This window comes from Ctenopharyngodon idella, chromosome 1, assembly GCF_019924925.1.
Source record: "Ctenopharyngodon idella isolate HZGC_01 chromosome 1, HZGC01, whole genome shotgun sequence".
NCBI classification, from domain to species: Eukaryota; Metazoa; Chordata; class Actinopteri; order Cypriniformes; family Xenocyprididae; genus Ctenopharyngodon; species Ctenopharyngodon idella.
This window is the reverse complement of record NC_067220.1, coordinates 42,267,099-42,281,544: the sequence shown is the minus strand read 5'-3', so window position 1 is coordinate 42,281,544 and position 14,446 is coordinate 42,267,099. Positions and strand designations below refer to the sequence as shown.

Here is a 14,446-nt window from a genome sequence, read left to right as displayed (position 1 = left end):
ACACTGGTATATAAACTTGCAACAACAGCAGTATTACCGGTACCACTCAGGGGAAGGGGGGATTTTGAATGTGTGCTCGCTTTTCACTTTATCTTTTGAATTTGCTATCATGAGTGCTCTGTGTATAGGCCTGTAAGTCATGGGCATCAAAGGGGCGCTATCTATATTCGGGGTATTGAAATCGCTTTTGAATGCGTGCTCACTTTTCACTTTTGCATTCGCGATCACACATACTCTGTGTATAGGGGGCGGAGCAAACACTTTCAGTTTATAATTGTAGCATCCATTGTGCAACTGAACTAAACGGTTTTTATTTCTATAAAAAATCTAAACGACAGTGGGGGCGGAGCCATGGTGGCCAGGTAATGTAATCTGTGTACAGACGAACACTGTGTAACACCGACTACCGCAGCAAGCCTAATGTGAGTTGTTTTTTTTTTTTATTTTTGACATACAAAAGGTTAAATTTATCATTCTAATGTTCTTGCTATTAAATCTAGTAAGACTTATACAAGTTTATTATCTTTTAGATGAATTTTGCAATAGCATTTCCTAAGAAAAACTTTATTATCTGCATATATAATGTGGCGGTACTGTTCTCAGTTTTTGATTGCAGTGAAAATGAAGACTTCACTATCAAGATTACTGTAATATTTTTGCAGTATTCGACTTGTTGCTAGGTTGATTTATAGTGGACAAATTTGTTGTGCAACTTTTAAGTCAATATAGGGGTAAGATTAAAAAATAAACTAAAATTGTAATGTCCTTTTATTTATTTGGTGAGTACCTATAGATGTGTGTTAAACAAGATAATATACTGTCATTTGTGTGAAGGGATGTAGTATCACCCTTAAGGCAAATATTTTGTGATAAAGACCAGCTGATTAACATTATCATCAAATGGTTTAAGCACCATTGGGACACATTCACTGCAGAGAGAGAGAAAAAAATACTACCATATCCATTTTAACCATTCAGAAAATTCAGTACTTTTAAAAATTATTATGTGAAGTACTTTAACTTCACAATCACAAATTCATTGTGTTTATAGTAAGCAAGATAAAATTCAACACTATGTCTATTACAATGGGAAATTTGGCAACCTGGGGAAAAAAGGCTGTCAATGAAGAAAAATGTGTTTGCTTACAAAGTGATGTCGTTATGTTTTTGTTTTTTAAACTAAAAAGGATGAATTATCAGTTATCCAAGCAAAGAGCTTTTTTTTTCTTCTGCACTTGGCTTCTCTTGTTTCAATCAGCTAATTTAAAAAATATTATAATATCCAAGTTACTCCCAAAATCCCCAACTATTGTGGTCAGCGGAACATCTGAAGTAACCACCTTTCTATACTTTATAGGCACAAATTATTTGACACACTTGGCTTTACTACTCATGAACAATTAACAGAATTAACAAATTCATTGTTATCATATTTGAGTCTTTGTAACTTAACAAATAACCAACTTACACTGTATTATATCCTTCTGTTTAATACTAGTCGACTGGCAGGTTTTCGTCTTGACATCTGGTGCCTGTGCGGTCTGGTTGTTTTCATGCTGCTCCATCTTTACTGATCAAGTTTATTTCGCAGATAGCTCTCTATCAGTCAGTTTTGATTCACTATTTTTTCTAATCGAGATTTTACATCCGAAGCTGGTTTGCTTTGAAATAACTGCAGCTTTAATGTAGTGATAGGCGCTTTAAAAACACTGCCTCATGAAGATCCGAAACATAACCGTTTCTTTTGTTTCGAATCACTGATTCGGATCGCGAATCAATCTGGCCAGGTCACGTGATTTCAGCAACTAGGCTTCGTTTCGTCATATACACTGGTTCACCATTAGAGGGCGTTGATCTGATGAACCCATGAAAACGCCGTTGTAACATTTTAGGTAAAACACTTGGATAAATAAATTATACATAGATGAGTTCTATTCAGAGACAGCGGCTTTTAGCTATAAAGTGGTGAGTGACACACTGACCAGAACCGTTTGTTGCTAATGCTAGGAAAAACAGCTGAATAATCTCATTACCATGAGAACAAAATCTGTATTGTTCATGACTGTTATATTTTCTCAACAGACATCACATATGCACCTATTGTAGGTGATCTATACATTTAACAAAATGGATGACTTTATTTCTGCATTGTGGAACACAAAAGAAGAGATTTTGATGAATGTTTCAACTGATTTTGTCCATACAAGAAAAGTCATGTAGAAAACAGAAACACTTTTCATTCAGTACTTTATGTGCTGCTTAATACATCGTCTGTTTGTACAAAAATAAGCTAATACTATTTAAATACCAAAAAATTGGGGTCTACATATTTTTAATCAGTTTATTTTGATAAACGTGACACCATAGAACATTAATATTACATGAGTTTTACTGTTATAAAAAGATTTTGTAATCATTAGTGAAACTGAAGGTGTCCAAATAAACACAAAATACATCATTGTTGTCATCTGAGAATCCGACCAATCATTACGCAGCTGTGTCATCATCAGAGATTGTGCAGCCGCTCTGGAGAGTCTGTTCAAAATAAACCAGTCGACTGCTCTTGAAGTAAAAATACTGTAAAAATACACACTGATGTGTATGGAATAGGCAATAATGACAGAAAATAAAATTTCAAACATAATTTGACTTGTTAAAGTAACTATCAAGTATACTTTATTATCACAGCTCATTAGACCAGGGGTTCTCAAATGTCAAATTTACAATGCGAAGGTGGCACAGAAGCGCCTCTGAAGTGGCAATAAGGTGTCTTTACAGACTGTTTATTGCTGGTCAGTGGTTGCATAAATGCCTTCACACAACAATTTAAACTGCATATTGTTACACTAGGGGCTGAGGTGGGTCAGAGCAGGCATAATTTTGTCTGCCTTTAATTCTTAATCGCATCTTTACCCAGAATTTTAAGCAGGCACAGAGCAGCCTTAACTCAGCTGAAAGTGGGGTCCACAACCAATAGCCAGGGAGTCCGCAAAATAATTTGCTATAGCATTTTTTCCGGACTATATGTCACCTTTTTTTCATCTGAATCGTGCTGCGACTTAAAGTGACTTGTATAATTCATTTAACATAAAATAAGCAAAACCTAGACACTTAAAGGGTTAGTTCACCCCAAAAAGAAAATTCTGTCATTAATCACTCACTCCTATGTCATATAAAACCCGTAAGCCTTCGTTCATCTTCGGAACACAAATGAAGATCTTTTTGATGAAATCTGACAGCATTCTGTCCTTCCATAGACTGTCTTCGCAACTTGATCTTTGATGCTTCAAAAAGTTCATAAAGAGATCTAACTAATCCACATGAATTGTCATTTTAGAGACTTGATCGATCAACCGAACTTGAATAACACACAAGAACAAACCTCTTCCAGAAGCTCAAACCTGCTGCGTAACACGCGACAATGTTTGAGCTTCCGGAACAGGTTTGTTCTTGTACGTTATTCATGTTCGGTTGAGCATTTATGTTCCCTAATCAATGTTTATACGTGAGTAAAAGCCCAAATTAAATCTGTTCATCATAAAAAGCAATTGAGTTTCTTCAGGCTAAACCGCTCAAATCATATGGTTCATTTTTGTGACACGCTCCGGAAATAAATTCGACAAGAGACAAGATGGCAGATATTGCATCCTGTTTGTTTTCTTTATTTTACAAAAAGAAAAAAAGTTTTGTTGTTATTTTGAATGTAAACATAGACCTTTAACAGTTTTGAATGATGTCTTACTAATATCTGTATGACCATAAATGACAGAGTATTTTAAGTTGCTTCCACTGCTATAAGGAAAAAATCCAAATGATCACACACACACACACACACACACACACACAAAAAACAATCATTTCTAGTGCTAACTGGACATCACAACCTATTCATCATCAAACGAAAAAATACAACCAAACATAGAAAAAGTGGTAGCACTTTATTTTACAGTCCTGTTTCAAAAATTTGCATTAGTAGTGAATGAGAGAGGAGCCCAACGCCAGTTTAATCACTGTTATAATTATGAGGGGGTCCTTGGATAATTTCTAGTCTGTAAGGGGTCCCTGGCCCCAAAAAGTTTGAGCACCCCCACATTAGACATTAGTCATTGTTCTTTCCAGTGTGAATTCTCAGGTGTCTCTCAAGGCCTTGTTTCATCGTGAAACTCTTTCCACATTGAGGGCAGGTGAAAGGTTTCTCTCCAGTGTGAATTCTCATGTGTCTCTCAAGGCTTTGATTCACTGTGAAACTATTTCCACATTGAAAGCAGATGAAAGGCTTCTCTCCAGTGTGAATTCTCATGTGTCTCTCAAGGTTTCGTTTCACTGTGAAACTCTTTCCACATTGAGGACAAATAAAAGGCTTTTCTCCAGTGTGAATTCTCATGTGACTCCCTAGGTTTTGTTTCACTGTGAAACTCTTTCCACACTGAGGACAAATAAAAGGCTTCTCTCCAGTGTGAATTCTCATGTGACTTTCAAAATGTTGTTTCACTGTGAAATTCTTTTCACACTGACGGCAGTTGAAAGGCTTCTCTCCAGTATGAATTCTCATGTGAACTTTAAGGATTCTTTGTTCTGTGAAACTCTTTCCACACAGAGAGCAGATGAAAGGCTTTTCTCCAGTGTGAATTATCATGTGTCTCTCAAGGCTTTGTTTCACTGCAAAACTCTTTCCACATTGAGGGCAGATGAACAGCTTCTCTCCAGTGTGAATTCTCATGTGACTCTCAAGGATTCTTTTCACTGTGAAACTCCTTCCACATTGAGAGCAAGAGAAAGGCTTCACTCCAGTGTGAATTCTCATGTGAATCTCAAGGCTTTGCTTCAATGTGTAACTCTTTCCACACTGAGGGCAGGTGAAAGGCTTCTCTCCAGTGTGAATTCTCATGTGATACTTAAGGTTGTGTTTCTCTGTGAAACTCTTTCCACACTGAGAGCAGGTGAAAGGCTTCTCTCCAGTGTGAATTTTAATGTGACTCTCAAGGTTGTGTTTCACTGTGAAACTCTTTCCACACTCAGAGCAGATGAAAGGCTTCTCTCCAGTGTGATTTCTCATGTGAATATCAAGGTTTTGTTTCATGTTAAAACTCCTTCCACACTGAGAGCAGGGGAAAGGCTTCTCTCCAGTGTGAATTCTCATGTGAATCTCAAGGCTTTGCTTCATTGTGTAACTCTTTCCACACTGAAAGCAGGTGAAAGGCTTCTCTCCAGTATGAATTCTCATATGATATTTAAGGTTTTGTTTCTCTGTGAAACTCTTTCCACACTGAGAGCAGGTGAAAGGCTTCTCTCCAGTGTGAATTCTCATGTGTCTCTGAATGCTTTGTTTAAATGTGAATCTCTTTCCACACTGCGGGCAGGTGAACGGCTTTTCTCCCATGTGAATTCTCATGTGCTTTTCAAGGCACGCTTGCTTGGTGAAACATATCCCACATTGATGGCAAGTGATATAATCTTCTTTTACACCTAAAATAAGCATTAAAAAAAAAAATCAAAAGTCAAAAATCAATTCAAGGACAATAAAGGTTAGATATCCAAAGTTTTAGATCTGCAGCCAATTCATTTGAAAAAGACGTCATTGTTTTATCTTTGACATACTAAAGGTTAAATCTTTCATTCTTAAGTTTTTGCAATTAAATCTGGTAAGACTTTTAGATGCACTTTGCTATAGCCTTTTCCTCTATTAGACACTGTTAGGCACAATTTACACCTGGTACTAACATTCATCTCATCTGTCTAGGGCTTCAAGATATTGGAAAAAAAAAAAAAATCTGTTTTTCCTGTAATATATTGCGACATGAAAACAATTGGGATTTGAATGATTTGAATGTTCACATTTGGATGAAACACTAATAAGCTTATGGTGAACAGACTTTAAACATTCCCACTGTTTTTGACCAATTCAGTATGACTATAGAAAAAAAATATAATTTTATTTTAATTTAATTTATTATTAAACATATATTAAATACAATAAACATAAAATATTTTAATAATAAAATACTATTTTACTGTCAAATAAAAAATTTAGCATTTTAATGCAAATTATTCTATTGTTCAGCTGTAAAATTACAATACTAATATTTACATCTTAATTTTCAAAGGTTAAACCATCAAGCTTTTATTTTGACTAATTGCCGGTTATATGCTCTGCCAGTTTCAGAGCATATCCCATGTTCTTTACATGGGGAACACCTCATGATCCTGTGTTTTCAGCATCTCAGAACAGTGATTCACAGTAAATAAACCAAGCTGTTTTGAGATGCTGCAAGACATTATTGTGAGTATGGAATATTTATATTAATCAGAATATAAAAGAATCAAGTCTAATCAATGTGAATATAGTCATTTATGTATGGAATGTACTGGGATAGATCATATGTATGTATGTGAATATAGACACTACAGTTGCTCTGCAGATCAACTTGGCTTTATATTTCTGATAATAAAGTGTATCTTCTTGCATCAAAACCCCAAGAATTTGAGAGTAATTCTTCACAGAGGCGGCAGAAGCCACAACTCAAGCTGCATGCTTGCAAATGAACAGCACCCCCTCATATTTGACCTCATACTGAGGTCAAATTCACAATCACAAATTCATTGTGTATACAGTTGGCAAGCTAACTGATTAGCCTGCTAGTTATGTAATCATCAAGCAGGTAATAACCAGCCAAACTGAACTCTCTAAACTGGTCACTGACTGACTGTTCATCAAGCATCCATCCATCCATGGCCGTGTCTATGCTGAAGCAGCGTTCGTGGGTGGCTGGTGCTCTCACTGCAAGAGCATGACAATCTGAACATTGTCTTTTAAAGACATAAGAGAACCGTGACAGCAAAGAGCCTCCTCAGCCACTTCCCGTCCTGGTCCTTCTACCTCTGGGTACGAGGCCTCAGCGGCAAGCACTGAGGGCGGTCTGGGAAGTGAAATGGCAGTGTTTTTGCCGGGTAAATCCCCACAAACCTCCCATTCCCCAGCATGCTTAGTTCCTCCGGTCAAGTTCCTAGGTGAGTTTGTCGCCTTCCCGCATTCTGCTGTGCCAGGCCTACACTCAGGTAAGTGCTGTGCACCGCACCTCTGCCACTGCAGGCCTCCGGACCAAGGTCGGTGCTCATATACACAGTTTGTCATGGGTTCTCACGGACGCAAAGCCTCCCGACGTGACAGTCTCCGCCATGGGTACTTCGAGTGTTGTCCCCTTAGTACCACTCATGCAGAGTCTGGCTGGGCACGTGGCTAATGCTTCTGAACCTGTCACATTGGCTGGTCAGGACAATCCGGCTCGGCTACGCAATTCAATTCACCAGGTGCCTGCCCAGGTACAGCAGTGGGCAGCGGTTTGAGACCAAACCTAGATATGCGAGTACTGAATCGGGCCCTGCACAGGCTCCCATTGATGTGTCAGACATCAGGATTGGTTTGTGGCTATATACCTGAAGGACGCATACTTTCAAGTTTCGATCCTTCCTCGGCACAGACCTTTTCTTCCGTTTGCCTTGAAAAGGACGAGCATACCAGTACAAGGTCCTCCCTTTCGGGCTGACCCTGTCTCCCCGCGTCTTTACAAAGATTGTGGAAACTGCCCTTGCTACTTTGAGAGAGCAGGGCTTTCTCAACTACCACAACGACTGACTTATTTTAGCTTAATCACAGAAGTTGGTCTGCGAACAGGTACCAGGTCCTTCAGCACCTAGCCTGACTGGGAATTTGGGTCAACTGGGAGAACAGCAATCTCTCCCCCACGCAGAACATCTCTTTTCTCAGTGTGGAGTTGGACTCGGTCACCATGACTGTGCAGCTTTCTCTAGACTGTGCTCAGTCAATGCTGTGCTATTGGCCCAGAAGAGGCTTCGGCTGTTGATTCAGGGCAAGCATGTGTTGGTCTAGATGGACAACACAGCGACGGTGGTGTATTTAAATTGCCAGGGCGGGATCTGCTCTCGTCGCATGTCACAACTCGCCCACCATCTCCTCCTCTGGAGTCAGCAAAGACTAAAGTCGTGGTGTGCCGTTCATGTCCCGGGTACCCTCAATCGTGCAGCCGATTGACAGGTCACAGAGAATGGAGACTCCATCCCCAGACAGTCCAGCTGATATAGAATCGATTCAGCGAAGCACAGGTGGACCTGTGTTACTCCCTGACCGAGGCTTCCCTCGGCACAGATGTACTAGTGCATAGCTGGCCCTAGGACTTACACAAGTATGCGTTTCCCCCAGTGAGCCTCATCGCACAGACATTGTGCAAGGTCAGGGAGGATGAGGAACAATTTCTAATGGTTGCCCCTTACTGGCCCAACCAGACTTGGTTCACGGAGTTCATGCTCATGGCGTCGGCCCCTCTCTGGCAAATCCCCCTGAGAAAGGACCTTCTTTCTCAGGGGCAAGGCACAATCTTACACCCGCACCTGGACCTCTGAAACCTCCGCGTCTGGTCCCTGGACAGGATGAGGAAGAATTCAGGGGGCTATCACCAATGGTTATAGATACCATCTCTCAGGCTAGAGCCCCCTCTATGAGGCAGCTCTATGCCCTGAAGTGGCGCATTTTCACTGCGTGGTGTTCCTCCCAAGATAAGGACCCACAGAGATGTGGCCTCGGGTCAGTGCTTTCCTTCCTACAGCAAGCCTTGAGGGGCACCTGTCTGCCTCCACTTTGAAAGTGTATGTGGCTGCTATACACCCAACAACTTTTTTCTGTGGCTTATTGCACTTAACAGTCAAATACACAAAATTCTTACAAAATGCCCATCTTGGCAGGTATTCACATAAACACAGTCGGTTAGGTCGAAACTGAGTGTAAACTGTTGGGAAAGAAAACGCATGTGTACAGTATATTGGATCTGCGCATTAGCTCTTAAAGGGAGAGTAGCCTAATAAACCTGTTTGCCGTCTGTCATTAATATTAATTTAAAAAAAAAGAAAAAGAGACATCACTCACTGCTCTTGACTGAATAGCTTTTGTACCATTAATTATTCTGTATTTAACTTTTCATTTGTCACGTTTGATCTTTGTTTGTGTTTGCTTTAGCTGAAAGGGTTAGTTTACCCAAAAATGAAAATTCGGTCATTAATTACTCACCCTCATGTCGTTCCACACCTGTTCATTCATCTTCAGAACACAAATTAAGATATTTTTGATAAAATCGGATAGCTCAGTGAGGCCTGCTCTGCCAGCAAGATAATTTCCTTTTTCAATGCCTAGAAAGTTACTAAAAACATATTTAAAACAGTTCATGTGAGTACAGTAGTTCAACCTTAATATTATAAAGCGGCGAGAATACTTTTTGTGCACCAAAAAAAAAAAAACTAACGACTTTATTCAACAATATCTAGTGATGGGCGATTTCAAAACACTGCTTCATGAAGCTTCGAAGCTTTACGAATCTTTTGTATTGAATCAGTGGTTCGGAGTGCCAAAATCACGTGATTTCAGTAAACGAGGCTTTGTTACATCATAAGTGTTTCGAAATTTCAATAGTTCACGTGACTTTGGCAGTTTGATACACGCCCCGAACCACTGTAGTCACATGAACTGTTTTAAATATGTCTTTACCTTTCTGGGCATTGAAAAAGGAAATTATCTTGCTGGCAATGCAGGCCTCACTGAGCCATCGGATTTTATCAAAAATATCTTAATTTGTGTTCCGAAGATGAACAAAGGTCTTACTGGTTTGGAATGATATGAGGGTGAGTAATAAAAAAAAAAAAAGAGTAATAAATGACAATTTTCATTTTTGGGTGAACGAACCCTTGAACTTTGAGTTGGTTTTCACTGTTTCTAGATCAGTTTACTTTGTGTTCATTGGTTTCTGTGGTTACTCATTAGTTCATTGATTTAGTCCAGGGGTGCCCAAACTCAGTCCTGGAGGGTCACTGTCATGCAGAGTTTAGCCCCAAGTGAGGTTCATTCTCGTGTGTTATGCAGCACATTTGAGCTTCTGCAAGAACCAATGAGGTTCATTCTTATGTGTTACGCAGCATGACAAGATTGTCAAAATGTCCATTTGGCGAGTATCCTAGTGAACATGGTTATGTCTTTAGTGAAACAGTCGAGAAAGAGTCGAGAAAGAAAAATGCATGCATTTGTTAATTTTATTGGATCCGTGAAGTGTCTTAAAGTGACAGCAGCCTAATATTCCTGCTGTTTTTAATTTTAATCAAACAACAGACTCATTGCAAAAATAAATAAATAAATAAAATAAAAAATAAATCACTCAATTCTCTTGACTGAATAACTTTTATATCTTTATCTATATTTAATTTATACAGTTAAGACTATGCAGTGTTATTTCAATTTCTGTACCTAATCTACCTAATCTGTATCTAAGAGATCTACCTGTAAAACCTGAAAAGCACCATTTATTTAATTTGTATCTTTGTTCTATTCTGTTTATTCGTACTATTGCTTGTAGTTTGATTATTTGTTCTTATTTTATTACAGACTGTTTACTTGACTTTAAGTGTTTGAAATGTATATTTTATTTGTAGAGTATCTCACAGAAGTGAGTACACCCTTCACATTTTTGTAAATATTTTATTATATCTTTTCATGTGACAACACTGAAGAAATGACACTTTGCTACAATGTAAAGTAGTGAGTGTACAGCTTGTATAACAGTGTAAATTTGCTGTCCCCTCAAAATAACTCAACACAGCCATTAATGTCTAAACCGCTGGCCACAAAAGTGAGTACACCCCTAAGTAAAAATGTCCAAATAGGGCCCAATTAGCCGTTTTCTCTCCCCGGTGTCATGTGACTCGTTAGTGTTACAAGGTCTCAGGTGTGAATGGGGAGCAGGTGCGTTAAATTTGGTGTTATCGCTCTCACTCTCTCATTCTGGTCACTGGAAGTTCAACATGGCACCTCATGGCAAAGAACTCTCTGAGGATCTGAAAAAAAGAATTGTTGCTCTACATAAAGATGGCATAGGCTATAAGAACATTGCCAAGACCCTGAAACTGAGCTGCAGCACGGTGGCCAAGACCATACAGCGGTTTAACAGGACAGGTTCCACTCAGAACAGGCCTTGCCATGGTCGACCAAAGAAGTTGAGTGCACATGTGTGGCAGCAACCAGGTGAGGAGTACAAAGACAAGTGTGTCTTGTCTACAGTCAAGCATGGTGGTGGGAGTGTCATGGTCTGGGGCTGCATGAGTGCTGCCGGCACTGGGGAGCTACAGTTCATTGAGGGAACCATGAATGAGCAGAGCATGATCCCCTCCCTTCAGAGACTGGGCCGCAGGGCATTACTCCAACATCATAATGACCCCAAACACACCTCCAAGACAACCACTGCCTTGCTAAAGAAGCTGAGGGTAAAGGTGATGGACTGGCAAAACATGTCTCCAGACCTAAAACCTATTGAGCATCTGTGGAGCATCCTCAAATGGAAGGTGGAGGAGCGCAAGGTCTCTAACATCCACCAGCTCCGTGATGTTGTCATGGAGGAGTGGAAGAGGACTCCAGTGGCAACCTGTGAAGCTCTGGTGAGCTCCATGCCCAAGAGGGTTAAGGCAGTGCTGGAAAATAATGGTGGCCACACAAAATATTGACACTTTGGGCCCAGTTTGGACATTTTCACTTAGGGGTGTACTTACTTTTGTGGCCAGCGGTTTAGACATTAATGGCTGTGTGTTGAGTTATTTTGAGGGGACAGCAAATTTACACTGTTATACAAGCTGTACACTCACTACTTTACATTGTAGCAAAGTGTCATTTCTTCAGTGTCACATGAAAAGATATAATAAAATATTTACAAAAATGTGAGGGGTGTACTCACTTCTGTGAGATACTGTATATTTTATATTATATGTATGTAGTTTTTTTTTTTCCATTTCCAATGTTCTTGCACTCCATGTAAAAACTCTGGCGAGTAAAATAAAAATTTACTAGCCAATGAGGACTCGAGCTTCAGTGTGTCCGTAAGAGGGTTGCTTTATTCCAATTTCGAGACCACTGCTAAGTCTACTAGCCTAACTAATATAAATTTAAAACATTATTAGAAACAAGTAACAGTAGATTTCTGGTAGAGACATTGAATAAAGTAATCAAATGTAAAATAACACTAGATAGTCTTCACTGTATAAATTAAGCATAAATTAATCCTTATTAAAGTTTAAACATATTTCAGTCAAGAGCAGCGAGTGATTTTTTTCTGTTCTGTTAAAGTGACTGCTGTCACTTTAAGAGCGAATGCACAGATCCAATATATTGATGCTGTACACATGCGTTGTCTTTCTCGACTGTTTACATTCACTCAAGCCATAACCGACTGTGTTTACTAGGATAGGCGTTTATACAGTACTTGATAGGTTTGCCATTGTACTATTCTTTGAAATGACAACTCTGAGTAATTGTCCTCTTAAACTATCAGGAAGCAGTGGTGAGAAGTACACATGTGACTGTAGCTGTATCTCCTTTTGAAGGCTAAATTAAACAACAATCAGAATCGCATCAAAGTCATGCATTTTCGGAAGCGGAGCCTTGCAGAAAGTTACAAAAAAAAAACAGTCTCGCGCACTCAACACGGTGAGGTCATTTTTGCCGTGCGCACCTGCCAAATATAAACCAGGCTTTAGTGCTTCAGATGTTTGCGCACACTTAAGGCCTGGGTATACTTTTGTCCGGTTTCACAGACAGGGCTTAGACTAAGCCAGGATTAGGCCTTAGTTCAATTAGGAAATTTAAGTAACTTTTACAAACGTACACACACAAAAAAAAAAAAAAAAAAAAAAACATTACTGGTGTGCATCTTGAGACAAAACAATGGCACTGACATATTTTAACATATGTCAGTGCAAGCTGCTTTCAGTTAAAAAAGCTCAAACATGCATTTTAGTCTGGGACTAGCTTAAACCTTGCCTGTGAAACCGGGGGAATATTTTCCACTTTCCGCTCAGTCCCGAAGTATACTTTGGCCTTAAACTTCCCACACAGTGCGCGAGGAATTAATTGAGTTCCCTTTCATTTTTTGGTGAGTGTGTTCCTTTTAGGACCTGGGTACACATATCCACAGCATCGTAAAAATGAACATTATGTGCATTGTGCATGAATTAATTCTGCTTTGAAATACAGACCATTACCTGATTTATTTCCCCTATTTTCATTCTATAGTGACTTTACTACAGCACAATGAATGAATCATCTCAATTATCAAATCATATAAACATTTTGTATATTATTTCTACGGCTGTTGGATTCTTTGGTTTAAATTTTAATCAACTAATGTAAAAAAAAAAAAAAAAAAAAAAATCTCTAACTATACTGCATTTGAAAATCCAGACAGAGTAACAATACGTTTTGGCTTTATGCATAAATCATTTGACGTACGTGTCTTTTGTATTACGTGACGTTTAATCACGGTATACAATTTACAGAATCATCAGAACAGAATCAATCAGAAATAACATACTCACACGGTCTTTCATCCGTCCATTCTTGCCTCGGTGATGACTGGCATGTTTTAATCATCACATCTGGTGTTGTCTGGTTGTCATAATGCTGCTCCATCTTTATCTCCAGTAAATGTTCGATCCAGTTTATTTTGCAGATCGCTCCATCAGTCAGTTCTTCTTCTTTGGGGCTTAACGGCAGCTTGCATCCAGAGACGTTGCACTACTGCCATCTTCTGGGTTTCTTCTTCTCCTTCTTGTTTTACGTCGGATCGCAGACACACAAGTCTTATTACACCGACCTGCATACAATCACCCTTAATTCTTATACCCACATAGAGGCTGAGGCTTTCCGTTTCCTTCAGCTCCACCGTTTCCACACTTAACCCCCATTGGAGGGGAAAAAGAAATAAAGAAAAAAATTACCCTACATACTATACGTTTATTCAAACCTGTACTTTCCAAATATTGTAACATTAATGGTGTTATGTTTCTACCTGGTCCTAAATTTAGATTTTTTTTTTATTGTAAACTGCTCACCCTTATTCACTAGTTCATCCTTCAGCTCATTCCTTTTAACAGTATATTTCCTACAGTGCATTATAACATGTTCAACTGTTTAATTATCACCACATACCTCACATAGACCCGTTGGATGTTTTCCTATTAAGTGCATTTGTACTGTTCAACCTTGTATGACCCAATCTTAGTCTTGTAATAATGTTCTCCTCAGTTCTGCTCCCACCTGATACCCTTCCCTTACCCACTACTGACTGTATTAGATACAAATGTCTACCTTTTGTATCAGTGTCCAGTACTGTTGCCATAGTTCCAGAATATTCTTTTTGATTATTGATTTTATTTCTGACCTACTAAAAGGTATCTGGATCAACTTCTCAGTTTTTAAAATTTGAATGTCCTATTTATTTGGTGAGTAGCTATAGATGTGTAATAAACAGGATAATATACGGTCACTGTGTGGAGGGATGTAGTATCACCCTTAAAGGGATAGTTCACCCAAAAATGAAATTTATGTCATCATTTACTCACCCTC

At 39.0% G+C, this 14,446-nt stretch overlaps 1 protein-coding gene and 1 long non-coding RNA gene across 5 annotated transcripts in view; one reads left to right on the top strand and one right to left on the bottom strand.

Annotated features, from left to right (window-relative positions):
- The window catches only part of LOC127516088 (gastrula zinc finger protein XlCGF8.2DB-like), a 36,382-nt gene that overhangs the window by 15,680 nt on the left and 6,256 nt on the right, over positions 1-14,446 (bottom strand). The window contains exons 1-2 of one of the 3 annotated variants that reach the window (XM_051900547.1): positions 13,419-14,075; positions 3,633-5,466 (exon numbers count right to left, since the gene is read on the bottom strand). In XM_051900547.1, coding sequence (XP_051756507.1) covers positions 4,100-5,466; positions 13,419-13,428 — 1,377 coding nt within the window. In that variant the 5' untranslated portion in view covers positions 13,429-14,075 and the 3' untranslated portion in view covers positions 3,633-4,099. Of the gene's footprint in view, positions 1-1,468; positions 5,467-13,412 lie in introns of those variants that run through there. The other 2 variants (XM_051900464.1, XR_007930934.1) reach the window with 2 other exon arrangements.
- LOC127516853 (uncharacterized) overlaps positions 42-14,446 on the top strand; it is a 54,034-nt gene continuing 39,629 nt past the window's right edge. Inside the window, exon 1 of one of the 2 annotated variants that reach the window (XR_007931127.1) lies at positions 42-422. This is a non-coding gene — a long non-coding RNA (uncharacterized LOC127516853). The remainder of the gene's footprint in view (positions 423-14,446) is intronic. The other variant, XR_007931139.1, reaches the window with a different exon arrangement.